This window comes from Papilio machaon, chromosome 20, assembly GCF_912999745.1.
Source record: "Papilio machaon chromosome 20, ilPapMach1.1, whole genome shotgun sequence".
Taxonomy (NCBI): domain Eukaryota; kingdom Metazoa; phylum Arthropoda; class Insecta; order Lepidoptera; family Papilionidae; genus Papilio; species Papilio machaon.
In genome coordinates this window covers 1,376,061-1,398,996 of record NC_060005.1, presented here as the reverse complement: position 1 = coordinate 1,398,996, position 22,936 = coordinate 1,376,061, and the positions used below count along the sequence as shown (strand labels likewise).

Here is a 22,936-nt window from a genome sequence, read left to right as displayed (position 1 = left end):
AAGAAAACAAAACTTTCGCGCTAAATAACATCGATTGCGTTAACAGATTATAAAGCGTGCAACATTTCTCCTTGATAATGAATTCTAATGCAGTAATACGAGTTAACGTCACCGTGAAAAAATACATCGACTCGATAAATCGAAGGCAATGGATTTTTACTTTAACAATAAAATCTATAAAGTGACTGCGCACGCGCACTTGAGCCCCGGTGATCGAAGCTACGGTCGTCTCTTGACGACCTAACGCAATATTATTCTAATTATTCATTTATTATAATCTATGTAAAGAAAGAAAAAAAAATCTAAATATATTTTATAAAAATAGTGCATCATTAGCTACATATTATTGTTAATTATTTTTATTAAAAAGTCAATGTGTTGAATTAAAAAAATGGATGCAGAAAAGAAAGATTCTGAAGTGACCGTGGATGATATTTTACAAATATTGGGACCTTTTGGAAGATTCAACGTTTACAATTATATGTTGATTTTATTCCCCGTCTTTCTTGCCGGAGTGTACTCTTCGGTTTTTAATTTCGAAGCTATGGATTTAAAGTACAGGTGAGTGATAAATTGATATAAAAATCATTTGATATATTCATTAAAAATTAAATTCATTTTATAAAAAATGATTGTGTTACACTTATTTATTATTAATAATAATAATAGATAGTTAAAAATAATTGTATTTGTTAACTGCAACCTTATTATATTTTTTATATGTCTGAAAATGTTATAACCCTTATTCCAAAAAATATTTGTGCTTGTAAATTTAAATTAATAAATTTTAGGCGAAAATTAAACATTCACACTACATTTATATCTTAAAACAAAACTTATGTATTTGCCAAAAGATTATTTTCGAAATAGACCAGAAATATGTATTGAAATATTTTCTATTCTTGTCGATATTTAGTAATTTAAATGCAACGGATAATATATTTTGTCATAAGACGATTGCGTTTTGTTTATCAAATATTACCAAACAATAACACGTATACTTACATAAAATACGATTAATTTTCATTTGATAAATTAAAATTAAAATAAGATATTACTGTAGTATACTAACTTAAATTACTAACGTTGGGTTTCTGAGATTAAGAATTCCGTTTTGTCAAAAATGACAGAGATAACTATATGTTTTACACAAAGATTTTGGTCAGAAACCCACGGTTAAGTGGTCAACTTTTATTTACTTTTAGTTACATTTAGTAGAGTTTCTACTTTTTAGATTACAACAACATTGAAGTAACCGACAATATTCCGTTGTTACCGGCAGTCTTAGGCCCTTTGTACAATATAAATCTTCCAAACTGATCGATTTTAGTCGCTAAGCTTTACGCTATAAAATGTCATAGAGATTACTAGAGATTCGTACACAGCGCGATTCGCCGACATTTCTATCTATCATCGCCAAAGACAGTCGCTCACAACCTGCTTGTCAACTACGTCGTGAGAAAAATCGCTGCGATCAAGATGGCGGAGCAATTATAAAATATACAGTTGACATGTAGTCGCTATGCCTTTACCGACCGAATAGACGATTAGCGTCGCCGATTCACGCGCAGTATATACGCGACGCAAGCATACAATATCATTTTCGAAGATTTAAGATGCTTTGTGTACGAAGGAGTTTATGTAACGAAATTGTAATGTTTCCAAAGCAGTTATATGTTGTACAACCAGGATACACGGTTTTCATCATAACCAAAAACTTATTAGAATATATATCGTATTAAGTTTTTTCTACTCCTTTTTCTATAGTTAAAATTAATCATTAAAACCATTAATTCATTGTAACCTTGTCCATACTTATGTACTTACAAAGTTCAACTTAACGTAACTTAAGCAAGAACATGATTACTTTGTTGTGATACTTAATATGTGCATCACAAGTCAGCATATAAATGTATATAAATTACTATGTCAACATGTTTAACTTCCACACCTTAATGTGCGTTTCCACTAAAACGTTTATATTAGCGATTGAATTCATTTCCTATTTATTAAATTAGTTGATAGTGCGATAATCAATACTGAATTCTAAACTCCGCCATTATATTATACGGTGGATTTATATCATTCAATCACATTTTAATATTTTCCGCTTACGCGATAAATATGCAAAGAATGCGAACGTAGTGTTACCAGTCTTAATATATGGGTACAGGTTAGTAATCGATACACACTTAGACTTAGCACTTCTAAAGAAGGAAACCTTAGTAATCATAATTTTTCACTAACATTTTCAACTTGTTGAGCGTAGAATTAAACATTCTGCCAAATATGTGGCATACTGGCCAGGACCTTTGCCTTTTTATTTAGCAAAAAGATAGATGTAAAAAGAGAGAATAGCGCGGGAAGTCAAAGAGTTAATAACGAAATGTAATTGTTATTTTTGTTGAGGATATAATTATTAAAAACATGTAGGTTTATAGTTTATAATAAGTAATTTTAACAACGTGATAAATGCATTTGTGCTGGTGTTTTCAACTTATACACAACTGCTTAAAGGAATTCATTTATAGAGCATAATTATTGAAATCTTGGTATACAATTTCGATCCCCGAAACTATTATAAGGATAGTCAGAGATGAAGTAAAGTCAATGGACTAATGGTTGAACAAGACATTGTAGTCAAGGTAGTAATAGTTCATGCGTAAAAAAACACGTCGTCCACTTTTTTACTGATAGAAGTCTATGAAAATAAATCTTCTAACAACTAAATTAGTAAATCTCATTTTAAATGAGTAATGGTAAAAACATCGAAAAGCGTTAAAAAGTTGTTAATGAACATACCAAAATATCCAAGTTCAAATCGAATGACCTCTGAATATACTATTTGTATATACAGTCAAAACCGTTTATGACGACATCGTTTAGAACAACATACCGGTTAAATTGATCAAAATCAAAGATCCTGGCTGAATGTTATTACATATCTTTCCTATTAATACCTGTCACCGGTTGTTACAACTATCGGTTTTTACGACTCAATATGAGTAGTCCCTTCGATGTCGTTATAACAGATTTTGACTGTATTTGGATAGTTCAAGGTCAAATATTCAGGGAAACCGTTAGATTGTTAATGAAAAAAATAAACACGATGACACTATTCCATCAATGCCATAGTGTTATTTACTCGTCTTGATACACTTTTAAAGGTCTTAAATAGTCAAATGGATAAATGTTACCTTTTACCTTTTATTTGTTAAAACTCATGTAGTTTTATGGTGTAACCAAAGCTAAAATCTAAACGAAACCCTAAACTGATACATTTAAAGTTCATATTTCTATTTCCAGATGTGCTATACCAGAATGTGATGACACAACAGCTGTATCAAATTACACAATACCCCACCATGAGGACGGAACATACGCGAAATGCGTTCGGTACGCGCCTTTCTCAAATGTCAGTAACTTCGTCAACAACAGCATAGGACGATGTTCGCCACACTACTTTGATACTTCGACTGAAATCGAATGCGAGTCCTATGTGTACTTAGAGGAGCACTCCATTGTTAAAGAGGTTAGAATTTTCACTACTTTAATATACCGGCGGTAGAGTTGGCACGCCGGGCTAAAGTGTACTCTTGTTCACAATGTGCCAATTTAAAGTCTGTTTGCAGCAAACACCAAGAGTCCGGAGCGGCCATAAAGATTTCAATTCGATGTGATACTGGATATTCTCTTTCATTACATACATGCTTGTCGGTTACGTAGGTTTCCACTGCCTAAACAGTTACACGAAAACATATTGCCATCCTCTTTGAAAAAACACAATTAAATTCAATGCTTTGTCAGTTAAATTCAAGGCTTGGAATGTTATTAGTTACGTGAATATTATGCATTTTTCAGACACATTACGTTTGTAACTTAGATTATATATCTCTCCATAGTTGTGTTAGTTCGTCTGCTTTTGGAACGAAGTTCCTTATCGCACGTTGTGAAAGGGGGCTAGACGGAAAAAAATCTTACGAAAAGTTGTCACGACACTTTTTGCTATAGTAACCATGGCAACGACGTGACAGTATATAACGAAAATTCATAGAAATAAAATGTACTTCTTGTGAAGACTTAAGTTTTTTATTCATAGAATAAACATTGGTTCCTTCACTAATTAATAGAAAGGAACTTCGTTCCATCCGGGTGTCCCTTGACACCTCTCAAGTTTTTTTATACGCTTTTGGTATTATGTACATATAACATTAACATGAAACGTAAGATTTATAACCCTGGTACTGAATTAAGAATAGTAATTTGACAAATACATTAGTTAACTTGCAAATGATTTTGTCCTTGTTGCTACGCCTCTCTAAGCCCGATTGCTGCACCTCTCTAAATCATTGAGTAAATTCCCTTCAAATATTTCGTCACTCAGATTTTTTGTGCTTGTGCGTTTTCACTGCCGAAAAACCTGTTTTAAAAATATAAAATCAAAGTTTTGATTATACATATTTATCGAAGGACAAAACAAAAGAATTAACAATAAATCGTAATTAAAAAACAAATTACTGGTACAATAAAGTACAATTTGTCGGTAAATTATTTTAAAACAATTCACAGACAATTTGTACCTGATACACTGAAAGCATTTCCCCTCGCAAATTATTTACCTTCATACTTTGAATTTTAAGAGACAGGATCTGTCAAGCGTACTCATTTCCCTCTATCAAATGATAATTAACAATATGGTCTTAACTTTGTTGTGTTCTCGTTTTGAGTATATAAATTTTTGAATTATTATGCGTTCATTAAAACATTTCAATTATAACTAATCACCTAAAAATGACAGTTAAACCTAACTCTCGCGAAAAGATTCAAGTTCAAAAATAGTGGTAGACACCAGCAACAACGACATCTATTGCACGAATCCGACTCGCCCGGTGAAATACCTCTACCACACAGAAGACAGGCGTGAAGTGAAAGCAATTCCGCGTTTCGTCTGATGAGAATGTTACCGGAGACCTAATAGTCGTCTATCCTTTCCCACCCTTTTCTTTTTAGGAAAGGGTGGGAAGGGGAAGTGGATTTGACGGAGGAGAGAATGCATAGGAAGGGGAAATATTATCTTTCTGTGCGTCCTCTTCACCGTTGATTAAAGGTGTTAACGCATCTGCAATTACGGATGTCTATGGGCAGTGATCGCTTCGCTATTTCAGCGAACCAGGTAGTCGTTTGCTCGTTTGCTACCGTACGATATAAAAAAGAGTCCTTTTTTCTATAATCAAAGTCTTCACACGTTCGAACAAACAAAGTCGTTCAGCGTTAACGATACCCAAATACAATTAATATCGAATTAAATTAACACGGAATTGAAATTTACCTTCTCTTATTTGATAAATACTTCATCTGAGAATATTTACTGCTTTTATTATTATATATATTTTATTGAATGGTTAAACTCAACCTTGTATTGGAGATCGTATGAAAATCTTACTAATATTATAAATGCGAATGTTTAGATAGATGGATGGATCAATAGATGTTACAAGGTACCTTTGATAATTTGGTATAGATTTAGAACATAGTCTTTTTTTTATATCAAAAGGTGGCAAACGAGCAAACGGCCACCTGAATTCGCCGAAATAGCGAGGCGACCGTTTAATACTACCGTACCGTACCGACCGTACTAATTTTGTTTTTAATTCCGTGCAGACTAAGTTGCGGGCGACAGCTAGTATTTTATAATATAATACAATTTTTGAATCATAATCTGTTGTATACTAAAATATACAATTATGAATAATGTATGTAAATGTATTAAAATTCTAATTCATAGCTATTATTATAAAAATACTAGATTTATTTTTAAATTTTTAATCAGTTTTATTATCACGCGAACTTCTGAGACTTGTACTTCTTGACTCGTTTTCAATACGTAAAATTATAATATAAAACATTTATATTTGCGTTTCTGTGAGTAATTAGTTAAATTCTAGTCCCATTCGTGTTGAAAATAAAGTCATTATTATAGTGAGGTCGAATGTATTATGAAAGATAATTTGTATATCTAAATACAGTGAACGCTCGCTTGCTTACGTTAATGCTTTAAAATTGTGACTATGAGCAATTTGTTCGTTATTAACACCTTTTGTGATGCATTCTATTGTAACTGCTATGTTAAATTTTATTTACGGAAAATATGTTACTTGAGTGTGTACATCTAAAAATCGTTAAATGTTTCTCAATACATAATTGCCTACTTGATTTATTTAAAACTAGCTTTTACCCACGACTCCGTCCGCGCGGAATAAAAAATAGAAAACGGGGTAAAAATTATCCTATGTCCTTTTCCTGGTTCTAAGCTACCTGCCCACCAATTTTCAGTCAAATCTATTCAGCCGTTCTTGAGTTATAAATAGTGTAACTAACACGACTTTCTTTTATATATACCTATAGATTTAATTAATAAAATTGAATATTTGAGCGACTTTATCAATAAACAATTTCTAATTTAAAAGTTTTCCCAGAAAATATTCCATGTATTAATTATTACTGAAAATTTTATTGCTGTGGTTTTATATTTTTTATTTTGTTAAAACAAGGTATTGGAATGAAATATAACATTTAATAACATATAATATTTACTGAATGTATTCTTATTACGTCTAGTAGTGGTGATTGAAATCGATTTCAATTCTATGAAATAGGTATAGCTTAGTAAAGTAAGTGAATCAATATCAATAAAGCTCACAGTCATAAGGAGCGAAGCCAAAAATCGCATCTGATCAGTCACACGAACTGAATCCTATCTGCCTTCGAACTGATATTCAACACGAGAGCTAAACAATTATATAGAGCAGTAGACTGTGCAGTTGCACTACTATTGTTTTAACGCACAGTTACTGACAAAACTGTACAGTAGACAAAGTTATATACGACTAGCTGTCGCCCACGATTCCGTCCGCGCGGAATTAAAAAAACTCAATAAGTAGCCTATTTGTTCGTCAGACTATGTTCTACATCTGTGCCAAATTTAATCAAGATCCGTTAAGAGTTACCTTCAAAAAACATCCATCCAACCATCCATTTAAATTTTCGCATTTATAATATTAGTAAGATTAGCGCTATAACCAGTAGAATCGTTAAAATGTGACAAAATGCTGAGGAATAAAGTCGTCGCATATCATTTCAGTTCCATATATTTTAGACCTTTCGATTTATAATACGCCAAACAAATTTAATTGTCTACGGGGCAGTTCTGCCTTAACGTTGTACGTTCATAGCAGTACTGTCATGCTTCAATTTTCTATCCTCGTGTGAAACTTAAAGAGTGGTTCTGTGTTGTCGATACTCATTACTTACCGATAGATACACTGTGTCAGGCTCTATCAAGTTACATTGAACAATGATTTGCATCACATGTTCTGGATTACATTTCATACGGTATTTTCCATGTTCTTGATACTGTACAAAGTTTCCATTGATATTATTGCATTATACCGCCTTGTCACAGTTTTGCACTGGTGGTTTATCTTTAAAACATAAAATTAAATTAAATTAAATTAAATTAAATTAAATTGTAAATATAGATCATATTATTCAAAGATAATATAGCTTACGAATTTTTTAAATTTCTCCAGTAGTTTTTATTCGTGACACGTGACGTAATATACAAAAATGTCAATCTTTCTTTTTTATATTATTAGTGTAGTTTTTTTTTATATTATGATTTCAGACATTTCACACATCAACAACATAGTGAAAATAATTCCAAGCTATTTTAATTTGCTGTCTTGTAACAAAGCGACTTACGTGTGCGACGCGACGTTGAAAAATTTTAATTGATTTCACGATTGAATTCGATAATCTCGACGGATACTCATATCGAGCTATGCAACTTCGATGAGGAATTCACTATCGATATTGTACCCTATTTTCACTACCGCGACTATCATTGCGACTAATACTCTCGACTGTGGCTGCTGCTGAACAACACTAAATAGCTCTGCACTTTTTTTTTTCGAGAGGGAAATCTTCAGAAGATACCCTGCCTTCTGGGGGAAAGACTGGGCTATGTGAGACTAGACTCACTAAAACCCCCCTCGGTGGCCATCCTCAAGTGCAACTGGTAAGAGCCCCGGGATCTCCAAAAGAACGCACCGGGACTAAACAGCTCTGCACTTGGCCAATATTGTGGCAAATGGCATTGGCCTTTGTTTGTGTGTCTTGCTACATAATAAAATGATGGCTCACTAGTTGGTGTTACATTCGTTTAGTGTCATTTTTAAACATAATTTAATTACATTTTGCAATGACTCAGCTGCGACTGTCATTAAAAATTAGCAGTCTGACTGATTCTCGCTTAGTGGAAATAGGTACTTATTAAATTTAAGCTTCGGGACAATTGCAATGTGTAAGCCATTGTTGTGAGATCGCTTTAAGCCCCATAACTCAATAGGTCTCATTTTCAATACACCATTCAATGAAAAGCCTTAACTTTGCATTCAGTTAGCAATTTTATTGTTATCAATAGCGTGGATGCACGAAAATTTTTAATAACACACGCTCAATTTTGAAACCGTATCACAATGGTTTTTGGAATTGTTGATTTGACTTGAATGATTTTATTAACTAATAGCGTCCTTGGAAAAATATTGCAATTTCAATGTGTGCTATTTTATTAATGATTTCAGTTCAGTTTATCTAATATTTAGTAGAATATAACTTGTAAAAAAAATGACGCAGCTGGTCTTACTAAAGTAAAGTAGTCACCATCTATAATTGTGATTTACCACACCAATTCATAGGCGTGAGTCAGACCATACTCGAATTTTCATCAATTTCGCTACGTTTACGCATTTCCTGAAAGTCATATGAACTATAGAAAACGTACGAAATGTAAAATACAAGCCACTCATTCACTCTAACTCATACGAAAATATATCGACATTACTGTCGTTCTACTTGAAAAAACTGAGATGAATATAATTTTTTGTACGGGTGTTCGCTCGTGGAAACTCACTTATTAAGGACCAAAACTTATTTTTAATATTTATACAAACAATAGACTCAACATTCATTTCGTATTAAAACGAAGTGAAGTCAAATACGATAAACAAGCTGAGTTTATTTTGGCAAATTTTCAACTCCCGTTTGTTTCTTTGTAAATTTAACGAAGATGCACGGGGAAGTCATTTTGATTTTACTTTTTAAGCTTTAGTACTTTTATTCTCTCTTCTTGGAAACAAACATATAAACTTTTTGGTCATTTTTATTTTTAAAACATGTACATTCTTGTGTGTCTCTGCCCAGCCTTCTCTTTGTATTGTTAGTTAAAACCTATTGTTTACTCAATTGCGCCAAAATAGGGAAAAGGCCGCTGCCCACAGAAGTAGCCTACCTTCGATGGATAGAGGAAGGGACGGCCAAAAGGAGGGTATTTCCCCTTCCATGCGTCCGTTACCAAATGCCATCCTTATAAAAGTTTCTATATGTTGTTATCTTTCATCAATAAATTCATCCTTGCCTGTTTATGACTGTTAACAAAAAAAAAAAAAAATTTAATTTACTTTTTTTTTCAGTTCGACCTCGCCTGCCAGGATTGGAAGCGGTCACTGGTCGGTACCGTTCACAATGCAGGTTTCTTCCTCTCAATTCCACTGACTGGTCTAATATCTGACAAGTACGGTCGTCGACTTGCGTTGGTCTTCGCTTGTGTAACCAGTGGCATCTTTGGTGTTATCCGAGCGTTCTCATTGAATTACAACATGTTTATTGTACTCGAATTCTTGGAGCCGGCGTTCGGAGGTGGCATTTATACAGCGTGTTTTGTTTTGGGTAAGTAAAGTTTTACTTGAAAATTACATTGAAAAGAAAACAAATGAAATATTGAATAGTTTTTTTTAAACAATTTTTTTATGTGTACAAGTATTTCAATATTTTATGAGATTTTTCATTGAACACGTTATTTCCATGTCAGATGTGACTCTGTTTTTCAATTCATAAATAAGCGATTTATGTGCCTTGAAATAAAATTTATTAATTTTATAAAAGTATGTAACTTGACAGATAATAATCGAGTTAACAAGCAACGTTAACAATCGAGTTATTTAAACTGTTGTCGAGTCGCATAGTTAGAATCAGGATTATTACTAACTAACAATTGACCGCGACTTCATCCGCGCGAAAAACAAAATCCAGTAATAAACATAGCCTGTAACCCGGGTATAGTGTAGCTTCAAAACAATGAAAGATTTTTTTAAATCAGTTTAGTAGTTTCGGAGCAAACAAATAAGCAAATCTTTTTTAAAATATTTGTATAGACTAGCTATGTTGCGAGGTTTAACTTTGCTGCATTAATTGCCAAGGGCTGCGTCTCTACGTGCGATAAAAAAAAACTAGAAAAATGTTTAGGATTATTTATATTAAAGTATCATGGTTATAAAATATAATTAAGTTTATTTGAAGTATTAAGGTCAATGTTTACGGAACTCTAGATTGTTTGTTAGTAGACCGGTAGGAACGTGTTAACTTCCTGATCGTATGATTGATAAGTTAAAATAACTTGCTAAGATTTATTCCATTAAAATAACTGATTTAGAAAAAATATTATTGACTAACTAACGGCCTAACCCAATAATCAATCCTAAAAAATGAACCGTAATTTATTTTGATTACTTTGTACGGGTGGATATATAAAAATAGATCGATCGCCTTCTGCAATGCTATGCTGCTTTAGATATGCAAGAGTTGGCCGTAAATGGAAATAACTTTAAACCACTTTCATCTAACATAAAAAAAACAAAACAGAATTGTTACGCTTCAAATAATTCGTACAGTTAATCGTCAGTTATAGTTTTTACCATCGCTTATTCAACCGTATCAAATGACGTCATGAAAAAGTTAAACTAAACTAGTATTACTAAATATAGTTTCACTAACATTCCCTCAACTTTTTATCACAGGTGGGCACAGTTAATCGAAAAGTTAACTTCGTTAATCGTTAATTCGTTAATAAAAAAATTAACTTCGTTAATCGTTAAAGCGTTAAATTCTCGAAAATTTAACGCAAGTTAAAGTTAATCGTTAACAGTTAACCATACCAAAATTATACATACTAATTTCAAACTTATTGTGGCGACACTTGTTTAAAATAGTAATTTGACTATATATTCTATAACACATTAGTATTAGAGACAAGTATGAATGCATTATAGTATATTTCATTACGAGTGCGGAAAGCCTGTCGTTGCAAAGAGTTCCGACAAATGTCTAGTTTTGTGTTGACAGTTGGAACAAGTTCTAATGACAGTTCCGCACGTGGACTAAACAACTATTTTTGATATAGTTGCGAAAAAATGAAGCAATTTAATAAAATAATAAAAATACAATAAACTCAACTAACTAAAATTTTTGGAAAATGGCGCCAACCGTAAAAGAATACAAACAGAAATTTTTTTGTTTTCTTCTCCCATTCTGGGTAGGCAAAGGGAACTATGCCCAAACGGCCAAGTCTTCAAAAGATTATTTTTATTGATATGAAATGAAAATAAAATTTAATGAGATGAAATAAAATGAAACCTAACCTAATTCATTGAATAAAATCATTAAATCTGACATTGTAACAAATTAGGAGCTTCTTTTTAGCAATATTTGCATGAATCATAAAAACTTCAATGATTTTTTATCGTGAAAACTTCGTGGTTGGTTTTTTCTTTTTAATAGACATTATTTTGACAGTTGGGAAAGAGAAAGCACGAGTTTGGAAAAGCTAAAGAAAAAGCACGAGTAAAAAAGTGTTTTAACACAGTTGCTCAAAAAGTGGCGTATTGCAGGGATGAAGAGCGTTCGGAATGTGGGCTATTACATACTCGTGCTTTTATATACTCGTAATGACAATAAAATTGATACTTCGAACCTTCTTTTGATTTTGTCCTGTTGGTCACGTCTTTCCCGGACGCTCTGATGCATCACACTTGCACGCGAACTTCACATATTATATCAATTATCAACTCGTTCGTTCACCATTTGAGTCGCCGACAGTCGCCCAACATAGCTGAACTTACGAGCGTGGCGTGGCGCTCAATTAAAACAAAATAACAGCACGTCTCCAAGTTTCTAATTAACGGTTAACGGACTTTTATTAACGGAAGTTGAGTTTAACGGAAGTTAACAAAAGCGTTAACACTTTTTGAAGTTAACTTAAAAGTTAATCCGTTAAGCAAAATGTTAACTTCGTTAATTAACGATTAACGGATTAACGAGTTAATGCCCAGCTCTGCTTTTTATATATATTATTTGTATTTAAATTGCCTAAATTTATCTAGATTCCAATTTTTCAACCCATACATTTGTGACCTAGGCAATTAATTTTAATATTGCAATTAGAACAATCATCAGCTCACTATACGTCCCTACCGAGGGGCTCAGAGCCTACCCTAAGTTAGGGGTGACTAGGCCATAGTCAACCACGCTGGCCCAATGCGGGTTGGTTGACTTCACACATATCATTGAATATGTGCAGGTTAATAACGTTGGATAAATGTACATATGTAAATCGATAGTAAAAAGCACAGTGGTACATGTCGAGTTTCGAACCCAGGACCTTGCAGATTGCAAGTCACCGACGCTCTCACTTAAAACAATATCAAGTCTTCATTCTAGTTATAGTAGATTTTTTACGTATAACAGTTATAAAAAAACAACGCTTATCATTTTGCTAAATTAATTGTTTTCTGTATACTAACTAGTAATTTACCCTTTAATCTTTTTATAAAAACAAACATTATATTCGATTTTAATAGTACATCACTAAGCAACATCTTTAATGTTTCACCTTTAACGCATCAACAGTTCTTTGTGACTAATTAAGTGTTTTCGTTGAATGCTCGCTTCCGCAACATTTGTTTTATGTTCCTACCTTCACAATGACGGATCAGCTAATCCAAGTTTCCGTTAGAGACACTACGTATTTAGTTAGAAAAAATTGTAATTAATTTAATTTAATTATTTTTAAGAAAAGGTAGATAAAGTAGCAAATTGTTTCGCGATGGTGCCTTAATTTCAAAGCTGCTGTCGTGTCATGGAAGAAAAATAAAACTGTTATGTTTCTTTTCCTGTTATCTTTGTTACTCCTCTTTGAGTTGTTTTATCCAAAAACTATTCGTAGAAATTCACTAAAAAATTATCACCTAAAAATTTTCATTGACTAGTCCTTTGTTCATTGAGATTTGCTATACATTTGTACTCAAGGAAGAACTGTCTTCACCCTATATTACTTCTTACTAATAACATATATGTATAAGTTTGGATGGTTCTGAATGAGTACGGATCTGGATTAAATTTTCAAACAGATTTACATAAGTACGTTCCAGAATAGCACATAGGCTACTAAGTTATATTTTAAATCAACAGCGATTAAGACAAATGCGCAAGCGAAAGCTAGTCTATACTAATATTATAAATAGGAAAGATTTGTTTGTTAATTTGCATTGAATAGGCCCAAAAAAATTTGATTTGAAATATTATTTCATTGTTGGGAAGCTACACTATCCTTTTGTGACATAGGCAATACTCATTACTAGATTTTTTTTAAATTCCACGCAGACGAAGTCGCAGACACTTGCTAGTTCTACTATAAAGTTAACAATTTAATTAAGCCACAGACTCTAAGTAATCATATCTGTTATCATTGTATTATTCTTGACCATACCCGTGCTACAAAGTTTTAGAACTTTCTACAACTTGCCCACTAAATTTACTTCGCAAAAGTTCCATTCAAGAAGGCGGGTTACGTTTTCGTCCGCAACATTACTTAACGTCTATTTATGTTACTTTACAACTTTGTCCAACTAAACGTGCTAGTAATAAAGAATAGGTACTGTTAGTAATACAGCATTTAAAGGTATTGATAGATATAAAGTGCTTTCATTTCTAACACACGTTTTTTAATATCTTTCGAAATCTTATATATAAAATTCTCGTGTCACGGGGTTCGAACTTGAACTCCTCCGAAACGGCTTGACCGATTTTCATGAAATTTTGTGAGCATATTCAGTAGGTCTGAGAATCGGCCAACATCTATTTTTCATAACCCCCCCCCCCCCCATTTAGTTTTTATTTTTAACTGCGCGAGGACGGAGTCGCGCGTGACAGCTAGTATTAGAAAAAAAATTGATGATTTTACTTAATAATCTTCCAAGTTAAAGCAGAAATCCTGAAGATCTAAAAAAATGCTAAAAATTATTTTGACCACGATCATAGAAAATTTGATAGAAGTTTACCAAAAAGGAATAACATAGAAAATTAGACATTCCTTCCTTCACCCTATTCATTTTGAATTTAAAACTTAATTTTAACTGAACGTTGTATAAATTAAAAATTTTTCGGATACAAATCAAGAATTTTTTTTTCTAGCATTGGAGCTAGTCGGACCTAAAGGTCGAGTGTTCATCAGTTTACTTTTCAACACGATGTTTATCCTCGGTGGAGTGACCGTCACCTTGCTATTCTGGTGGCTGCAGAACTGGCGACACCTCCTTCTCATCATCTACACACCTGCTATCTTCGTCTTCGTATACATGTGGATGTTAACAGAAAGCTTCCGATGGTTCTTCAGCAAAGGTCGTTACGAAGAAGGTTTAAATACATTGATTAGATCGGAAAAAATGAACAATGTAACTGTCCCAAAAGAGCATTACAACCAAGTGGAAAAACACGCAATGCAGCAAAGAGAAGCAAAGAAATTCGAAAACAGAGAAAATAATCAATCATCTTTCAGTCAAATTTTATCATCGGCGATGATTTGGAAGAGAGTTTTTATTTGTTCTTTTCTCTGGACATCTTCTACTCTAGTATACTATGGTCTTTCCATCAATGCTATAGAGTTATCTGGGAATAGTTACTTGAACTACATCGTTGTTATCATCATAGAAGCGCCGGCGAACGTCTGTAAATTAATATTCTTGGATAGATTTGGAAGAAAACGAGTCATTGCAATTGCTTACATTTTAACTGGTTTGATTTTAATTAACTACGGATTCCTTCCAGGTTTGTAAAGTTTTACATTAACTTTAATCTTTTTTTTTTTTTTTTTTTTTATAGTCAGGAAATGCGTTTACGCACGCCTACGCCGGGCTTGTGCAATGGCGTAGGGAGTGTGGGACTCGCCGGTCACAGAAGGTGGCCGGAATACCCACTAAAACCTGACTGCCCTCTAACGCATTATGGCGGGCGCCACGGGAACGCTTTAGCTTTCTTCCGTGGCCCCGCCTGCGTTATCGCCCTGAAGGGGCCTCCCTCTCACGCATGGTTTGTGGGGAGAAGTACGGCGGCGAAACCCCGCCTCCTTCTCCCCATTCTCCTGCGTCTGAGCGGGGGCGCGAGGGGATTATCCTCGCGCTCTCGCTCTCTTTCCTCCTTCTGCGAAATTACTATTTCGCAGAAGGAGGAAACCGCCTCCCATGACCCCTCACTGCCCAGCATGGCGCGAATTACACCTGGGAGTGAGAGGTCATCACCAATCGTCGCTGCCAGAGTGCGGCGCTCTTCGGACCACGCTGTGCATACCTGAAGGGTGTGTTGCGCGGTGTCCTCATCAGCGCCGCACTCGTGGCACGACGCCGTCTCTTCTCTTCTGATGCGGTGAAGGTACCGCCCGAAGCAGCCGTGCCCTGTTAAAATCTGGGAAAATCTATAATTCATTGCGCCGTGGCGCCTCCCGCACCAGTCCGAGAGCCGTGGGCGTATGGCCTCTATGGTGCGGGCGCCGTATTTGGCGTCCGCTAGGCCAGCAGCCCACAGCTCTATGGTCGTTCGCTTTCTCTCCGCCCGGGACCGGGCGAGCTCCTCTGGAGCCGGGGCTTCGCCCCGAGCTCTCTGCTCGACCCGCTCCCGGTACGCTTCGGCCAGCACACCCGCTTCTATCTCCCACGGGGGAGTGCCGGCCAAAGCGCAGGCCGCTGCATGGCCAACCGTGCGGTAGGCCCTGCATGCGCGCACCGCAACGATGCGCTGCGGCCTGCGGAGGAGGGCCCTGTTTGACGCGTCAAGGGCTTCTGCCCATATCGGCGCGCCGTACAGGGCCATACTGCGAACGACCATGGCATACAGTCGTCTGGCCTGCATGCCCGGACCTCTCAGGTTCGGGAGGAGCCTGGCGAGGGCGGAAGCCGCGCCGACGAGTCGGGGGGTTAGCGTCCGGAAGTGATCTCCGAACCGCCAACCCCCATCGAGGATAAGGCCAAGATATTTGATCCGGGCCTTAACCTCGACCTCGTCCCCGTTGATCCGGAGGGTCGCTCCTGCGGGCACTCTCCACCTCGGCCCTTTGAAGCAGAGGGCCTCGGTTTTGTGGAGTGCCACGCGGAGTCCGAGCGCCTCGATCCTCCGGACCAACAGGGTGGCCCCGGCTTCCGCCCTCCTCTTAACTTTCCTCCAGGTGGTGTCCCGGACGGCTATCATCGTGTCATCTGCGTAGCAAATGACAGCCATCCGGGGCAGCACCTCCCCGCGGATGGCCCAGTCGAAACCGATGTTCCACAGCAGGGGTCCTAGGACGGACCCCTGAGGAACACCGGAGGCCATCCGCCGCTCCTCTCTTCCCCCCCTCCCCATGTAGGACACTACCCGCTCTCGCAGGTAGTGTCCCACAATCCTCCGGAGATAGAGGGGCAGTTCATGGTACCGAAGTGCCTCCTCTATAACTCCGAAGGGGAGGGAGCCAAAGGCGTTGGCGATGTCAAGTGACACCGCCATCGCCCCCTGTCCCCTCTCGGCCGCATCCTCCGAGAACCTTTTCAGGACGGTCAGGGCGTCCAGGGTGGATCGCCCGGACCGGAACCCGAACTGGTTCTCGGAGAGCTGCGGTCCTTCCGTCTCCAGATGCTGGATGATCCGGGAAGCCAATACCCTTTCGAGCAGCTTCCCGGCCTCATCCAGCATCACGAGCGGCCGGTGGCCGGAAGGAGAGTCGACGGGGCGACCCTCCTTCCTCAGCAACACCAGTCGCCCCTCCTTCCACACCCCGGGGAAACGCCCCTCCGCCAGACAGTCGTTAAACAGTGTGCGGAGGCGCTCCCCGAGGTGTTCCAGCGCAATGTGTAACGCCTTACCAGGTACTCCGTCTGGCCCGGGGGCCTTACGGGTCCCCCTGAGCCGGCCCGCCGCCCTGGCCATTTCCTCCTTTGTTATCGGGGGTGGGGCGAGGGCGGCAGACCGGTTCAGCTGTTCGTCGTCGTCCGCCGGCATGTCTCTTGTCATGCGCGGTGGTACAAAAGAAGGGCTATCCGGGAACAGCCCTTCGACCACCGCGCTAAGGACCGCCGGCTCCATCGTTTCCGTGGGGGCCGCCGCCCCCGACGGCACCCTCCACCTCGGCCCTTTAAAACATAGGGCCTCAGTCTTGGAGAGCGCCACCCGGAGGCCCAGCGCTTCGATTCTCCGGGTCACCAGGGAGGCTCCGGCCTCAGCCCTCCGCCTCAATCTCCTCCAGGTGGTGTCCCGGACGGCGATCATCGTATCGTCTGCATAGCAGATAACCGCCATCCGGGGCAGCACCTCTCCGCGGATGGCCCAGTCAAAACCGATGTTCCATAGCAGGGGTCCTAGAACAGACCCCTGGGGAACACCGGAGGCCATCCGCCTTTCCTCCCTTCCTCGCCTTGTTATGTAGGACACTACCCGCCCCTGCAGGTAGTGTCCTATAACCCTCCGGAGATAGAGGGGCACTCCATGGAATCGGAGTGCCTCCTCTATCACTGCGAAGGGGAGGGAGCCGAAGGCGTTGGCAATATCCAGAGATATCGCCATAGCCCCCTGCCCCCTCTGGGCCGCGTCCTCCGTGAACCTCTTCAGGGCGGTCAGGGCGTCTAAGGTCGATCGCCCCGACCGGAACCCGAATTGGTTCTCGGAGATTTGCGGCCCGATCCTCTCCAGATGCTGGATGATGCGGGAAGCCACCACTCTTTCAAGCAGCTTCCCGACCTCATCCAGCATCACGAGTGGCCGGTGCCCGGAAGGAGAGTGTGCGGGTCGACCCTCCTTCCTTATGAGCACCAGCCGTCCCTCCTTCCACACCCCAGGGAATCGCCCCGCTGCCAGACAATCACTGAACAGGCAGCGGAGGCGGGCCCCGAGGTGTTTGAGGGCGATGGGGAGCACCTTGCCGGGCACCCCATCCGGTCCCGGAGCCTTCCGGCCCCTGAGCCGGCCAACCGCCCTATCCATTTCCTCCTCTGTTACCAGAGGAGCGTCAAGGGCGGTGTCCTCCTCCTCCGCATCTGGCGGTGCCATGCGCGGTGGTTCGAATGGGGGGCTGTCAGGGAACAGCCCCTCAATCACCGCGCTGAGGACGGCCGGCTCCATATCCTCCGTGGGGGGCGCCCTCTTCAGTTTAGCTCGTACCATATGGTACGGGCGCCCCCACGGGTCCGCGTCAAGGGTCGCCAAGAACTCCGCATAAGCAGCGTCCTTGGCGGCCCCTATGGCGGCGGTGAGCACCTTCTTGGCTGCCCGCACTTCAGCCTGAAGGTGCTCCAGTTCGCCATCAACCCGATGCCGACGTCTTCGGCACCGGGTGAAGGCGCGCCGTGCGGCGTTACTGGCAGCGCGCAGGACCGCAAGGTCCTGCGTCCACCAGTATACGCCTTCCCTGGGCGCGAAGCGTCGCGCCCGGGGCATCCCAGCGTCGCAGATGGCCGTCAGGTCCCGGCGGAACCCGACGGCCCTTTCTTCGACCCCCAATCCTTGATGGGGGTCCGCCGACCATGCGCGGACCACGGCCTCCTCTTCCGCTAGGTCCGTGTCGAGGCGTGAGAGCTGCCACCTCGGAAAGCCTCCCACGCCTCTTCCGCCCACCGCCCAGGTTTGACGCCCGCAGGGCGCGTTCGAGACCCTGAACCGGATATACAAATGGTCGGACAGGGTCTCCACCTCCTCCAGGACACGCCAACACGTTATGCGTGCACCGATGGCAGGGGTGGCGAACGTTACGTCCACCACTGAGCCACCCCGCCCGCGCACGCACGTGTAGGCGGTGCCCTGGTTCTCCGGGGCTAGGCCGATTACTGTAGCCCAGTCCCGGAGAAGCGCCCCTTTTGCGTCGGTGATGGAGGACCCCCACTCCGCGCACTTAGCGTTGAGGTCCCCCATCACGATGACCTGGGCCGGCGATGCCCTCTGCACCACCGGTTCCAGGCCATCCAGGAACCTCTCGAACTGCGAGAGGTTCCTGTTTGGGGAGAAGTAGACTCCGATGAGAACTACTTCCCCCCAGTTTGCCGCCACGTAGCCGGCACCCCTCTCCCTGAGGGAGAGGCGTTGTCGGCCCGCCGGCGGCGCCACTATGCCGACCAGACCCTCCGTGTCCCCAACCCAGTTGGAGTGGGGGGGGATCACGTAGGGTTCGGCCACGACCGCAACGGCAATTCTCCACTCCGCCAGAACCTGCATGAGCAGGTCCTGTGCGCGGGCGCAGTGGTTGGCGTTGGTCTGCAGGAATTCGCTATGCAGGTGTCGGGGCATTAAGACACCTGCATAGCTTCCTCGGCCGGCGGGCTAGGCTGCGGCGGGCTAGGACGCAGCTTGGGCATCTTTCCTTTCACGGTGGGGGGTACACATTTGTCGCCCCCCATCACGTGCGTGTGCGGGCGCCCTGTGGTGGCACACACTGTGCATTTACAGGGCGCCTCACAGGCGGCCGCTTTGTGCCCCGCTTCGCCGCAACGGAAGCAGAGTAGACCGTGCTCCGCTTCCGTTGGGCATAGGGCGCGCGTGTGGCTTGTTGTTAACTCACCTGCTCATTTGATATTGATTGATCATCGTTTCTCATAACAGTAAAGACGTTTACAAATCTTGCATATGTTAAAAATTTGGATGGATGGATGTTTGTTTGAAAGTATTTCCGGAACGTTTCAACGGATCTTGATGAAATTTGTCACAGATATATAGTCTGGAAGAACACATAGGCCACTTATTACGTTTTTTTTAATTCCACGCGGAAGGAGTTACGGGCGACAGCTAGTGAGTTTGTAATCTATATATATAAAAGAAAGTCGTGTTAGTTACACCATTTATAACTCAAGAATGGCTGAATCGATTTGACTGAAAATTGGTGGGCAGGTAGCTTAGAACCAGGAAAAGGACAAAGGATATTTTTTACCCCGTTTTCTTTTTCTTTTTTTTTTATTCCGCGCTGACGGAGTCGCGGTTTAAAAGCTAGTACTTTGTAAAAATAACACTGGTTATGTGTTAACAGTCAGTTGTGAAAGATCCAATAGTTTTTATACAATATACATTTTGTTATTCATGTGATACATTTCCTTCTCGCCTTTTTTTGTATTAGCCTGCTTTCTCCTTAACCGTCCCCTCGAAATATATTGAAAACAATTTATAAAAGGTACAAGCAAAGGATTCAGTTTCTGTAACTTATCAAACGAAATACGCATACAGAATACGTTATCCTGAATATTTTATAAGTAAATACAAGAATGACAGGGAAAAGAAAACATAATACTTATGTTTTCTACAAATATGAAAAGCTTTTAGCCAAACTTAACCTTACCAAAATGTTGTAGCTATAAATACGAATTACGTAATCGAAATATTGCTAACTATTTTTTGTCAGGCGCAGTTGGAATAAAGATTTTCATAGTTCACATGAAGACTAAAGACCGTAATGGTTTGAATTATCTACAGTAAAAACTTTAAATAACATTTCCACTCATAGTTATAAGTGTGGTACCAGTCAACTTTTATTATTAACATAATTTTTAATTTCTTTAGATGGCAATTGGTCTACTGTATTTTACTTGGGTGGAAAGTTCTTCATAACACTCGCCTACAATTCACTATATGTGTTCGCTGCTGAAGTGTTCCCAACTGACTACAGGACCACATTACTAGCTGTGTGTTCTACTATCGGAAAAATTGGTTCCACTATCGCACCACAAACACCGCTTTTGGTAAGAAAAATTAAATATTTTTTTTATTTAATATCAGTAAAGTATTTGAACATTTATTTTTTTTTTATTCATTTTTTTCTTGTAGCCATTCTAAGTAAACTCCAGACTTGTGCTAATAGTCATCAATAGTCGAATGAAAACATTAGTACCGACGACTACATGATCGAATGTTTAAACCATGAATTATTATGCTATTGACGTTTTGTTTAAAATTCTGAGTGCATTATTTACTGACTTTAGACTTTTTTAAACACTAGCAGTTGTACGCGACTTCGTTCGCTCGGAATTAAAATCTAGGAATAAATATAACTTATGTCACCCATAATAGTGTATTGTAGTTTTTTAACAGTGAAAGAATATTACAAATCGGTTCAAATCTTTCCTCTTTATAATAGTATGTACGAATATAGTATAGATAGTAGTATGGACGAATTATATTTGAAATAGTTCCTTAGTTAACTACGTAAAATATTTCCAGTGAAATTTATAATTTGATACACAAAACAACGCCTTTACAAAGTTAATAGTCAAATTTCACGTTTGTATTTTGCTATTCAATTACTAGTAAATTGGATATGCGAGAAAAGAGAAATTCATTATCCGTATATAGTTTGTTACAAAATTGATTCCAATAGCTGTAAATTAAATAATAAATTAATATTTAAAAAAACACTCCATTGATTTCATCTATTCTTTTAGCATTTACCGAGTACGTGAAATAGAATTACAACGGATGAATTTATCCAAAATTATCCAAAGTTACTAGTTTTTTTAATTCCGTACGGACGACAACTGCTAGTTTACTTATTATTAAATTTAATATTTCTATTTTCAGGCGAAGTTTTACGTTTACTTACCAACAATACTGTTTGGTTGTATGGCAACATTATCAGGTTTCCTTGTATTGACTTTACCGGAGACGAATAATCAAAAATTACCAGACTCGTTAAAAGAAGCGAAAGAACAAGACAGAAGAGGAACTAAGAATAAAGAAGAAAGGTCAGAAACAAAGACTAAACTTTAAGAAGTAATAAATTGTATGAAAAATAGTGTTTAGAAGAATTAGACGGTTTTTAAAAGTATAATCTAGGCTGTGAAATGTTGTGATGTTTTTAGTACAAATTAAAAGACATTTAATTCTATATTCTATTTATTTTTATCAATGTTACTTACATTTATAGGATACGAAGCAAATAGAGTATAGGTAGAGTAACTGTGAAATTTTAAAAAGATATTTACATCTCCCTCACTCCCTTTCAACTAAAAAAAACCAAAAGGATATTTTGGTGGGTGTTTCCTGTTGGTTTGGCCAAATTATCCATCATTCCAATAGAATTTTTTATTTTATTTTATATATTCTTTCAGTCTAATGGGAATAAAAATAATCACTGAAGTTAGAGATAAAGAAAAAGTTGGAAAAAAAAAGAGTTATAAACTTTATTCCAAACGGCCAACATTGTAAATGATTGCAGAAAACGTCCATTCAATTTTTTAGCGCAGCTAATCGAATCACGTTCGGAATTTTTATTTTTACGTGTTTTTTTTAGTGAAAAAGTCGCGTTCCAACTGTAATTAGTTGCCACGACGTGATCCCATTCTATGGCACGTGACTCGTAAATACAGATTATAAAATATATTAACGAATATTTAAAAAAATACAGAAATCACATATAATATGTTGAAGGGTCTGTCCTCTGCTATATCTCGAAGTGACTTAGAGCCCTTCAAGAAGCGAGCGTACCTTTTTCTGAAAGGCCACGAAAAGTCGTTAGGCGGTTTTCCCTGGCGGTTATTTAGTATGAGGAACTTAGAGTAAAAAGTCCCTTAGTATAAATTTCTCATACAATATAAAGACAATTTTCAATACGTGAAATGAAAACTTTATTCCCCCTTTTTAATTGTGAACAATTCCATAAAACTATTGGTAATCAAAAAAAAATCAAATTAAAATTTTAACCAATGGGCAAACTGGTTTAATAGTTTTTTTTTTTTGTATATTTTTAATAGTACAGTATTACAAGAAAATA

At 38.9% G+C, this 22,936-nt stretch overlaps 1 protein-coding gene across 1 annotated transcript; it reads left to right on the top strand.

Moving 5' to 3' along the window:
* Nucleotides 1-343: 343 nt before the first annotated feature.
* Nucleotides 344-22,023, top strand: LOC106710218 (organic cation transporter protein). Its single transcript, XM_014502226.2, has 6 exons — nucleotides 344-561; nucleotides 3,307-3,532; nucleotides 9,531-9,786; nucleotides 14,365-14,997; nucleotides 20,731-20,909; nucleotides 21,745-22,023. The coding sequence occupies exons 1-6, from the start codon at nucleotides 392-394 to the stop codon at nucleotides 21,931-21,933; spliced, it is 1,653 nt and encodes a 550-aa protein (XP_014357712.1). The 5' UTR covers nucleotides 344-391; the 3' UTR covers nucleotides 21,934-22,023.
* The last annotated feature ends 913 nt before the right edge of the window (nucleotides 22,024-22,936 follow it).

Coding starts and splice junctions, on each gene's coding strand:
- LOC106710218 (XM_014502226.2), top strand. CDS start 392: ATGGATGCAGAAAAGAAAGATTCTGAAGTGACCGTGGATGATATTTTA. Junction 562..3,306: donor GCTATGGATTTAAAGTACAG/GTGAGTGATAAA, acceptor TTCTATTTCCAG/ATGTGCTATACCAGAATGTG. Junction 3,533..9,530: donor AGCACTCCATTGTTAAAGAG/GTTAGAATTTTC, acceptor TTTTTTTTTCAG/TTCGACCTCGCCTGCCAGGA.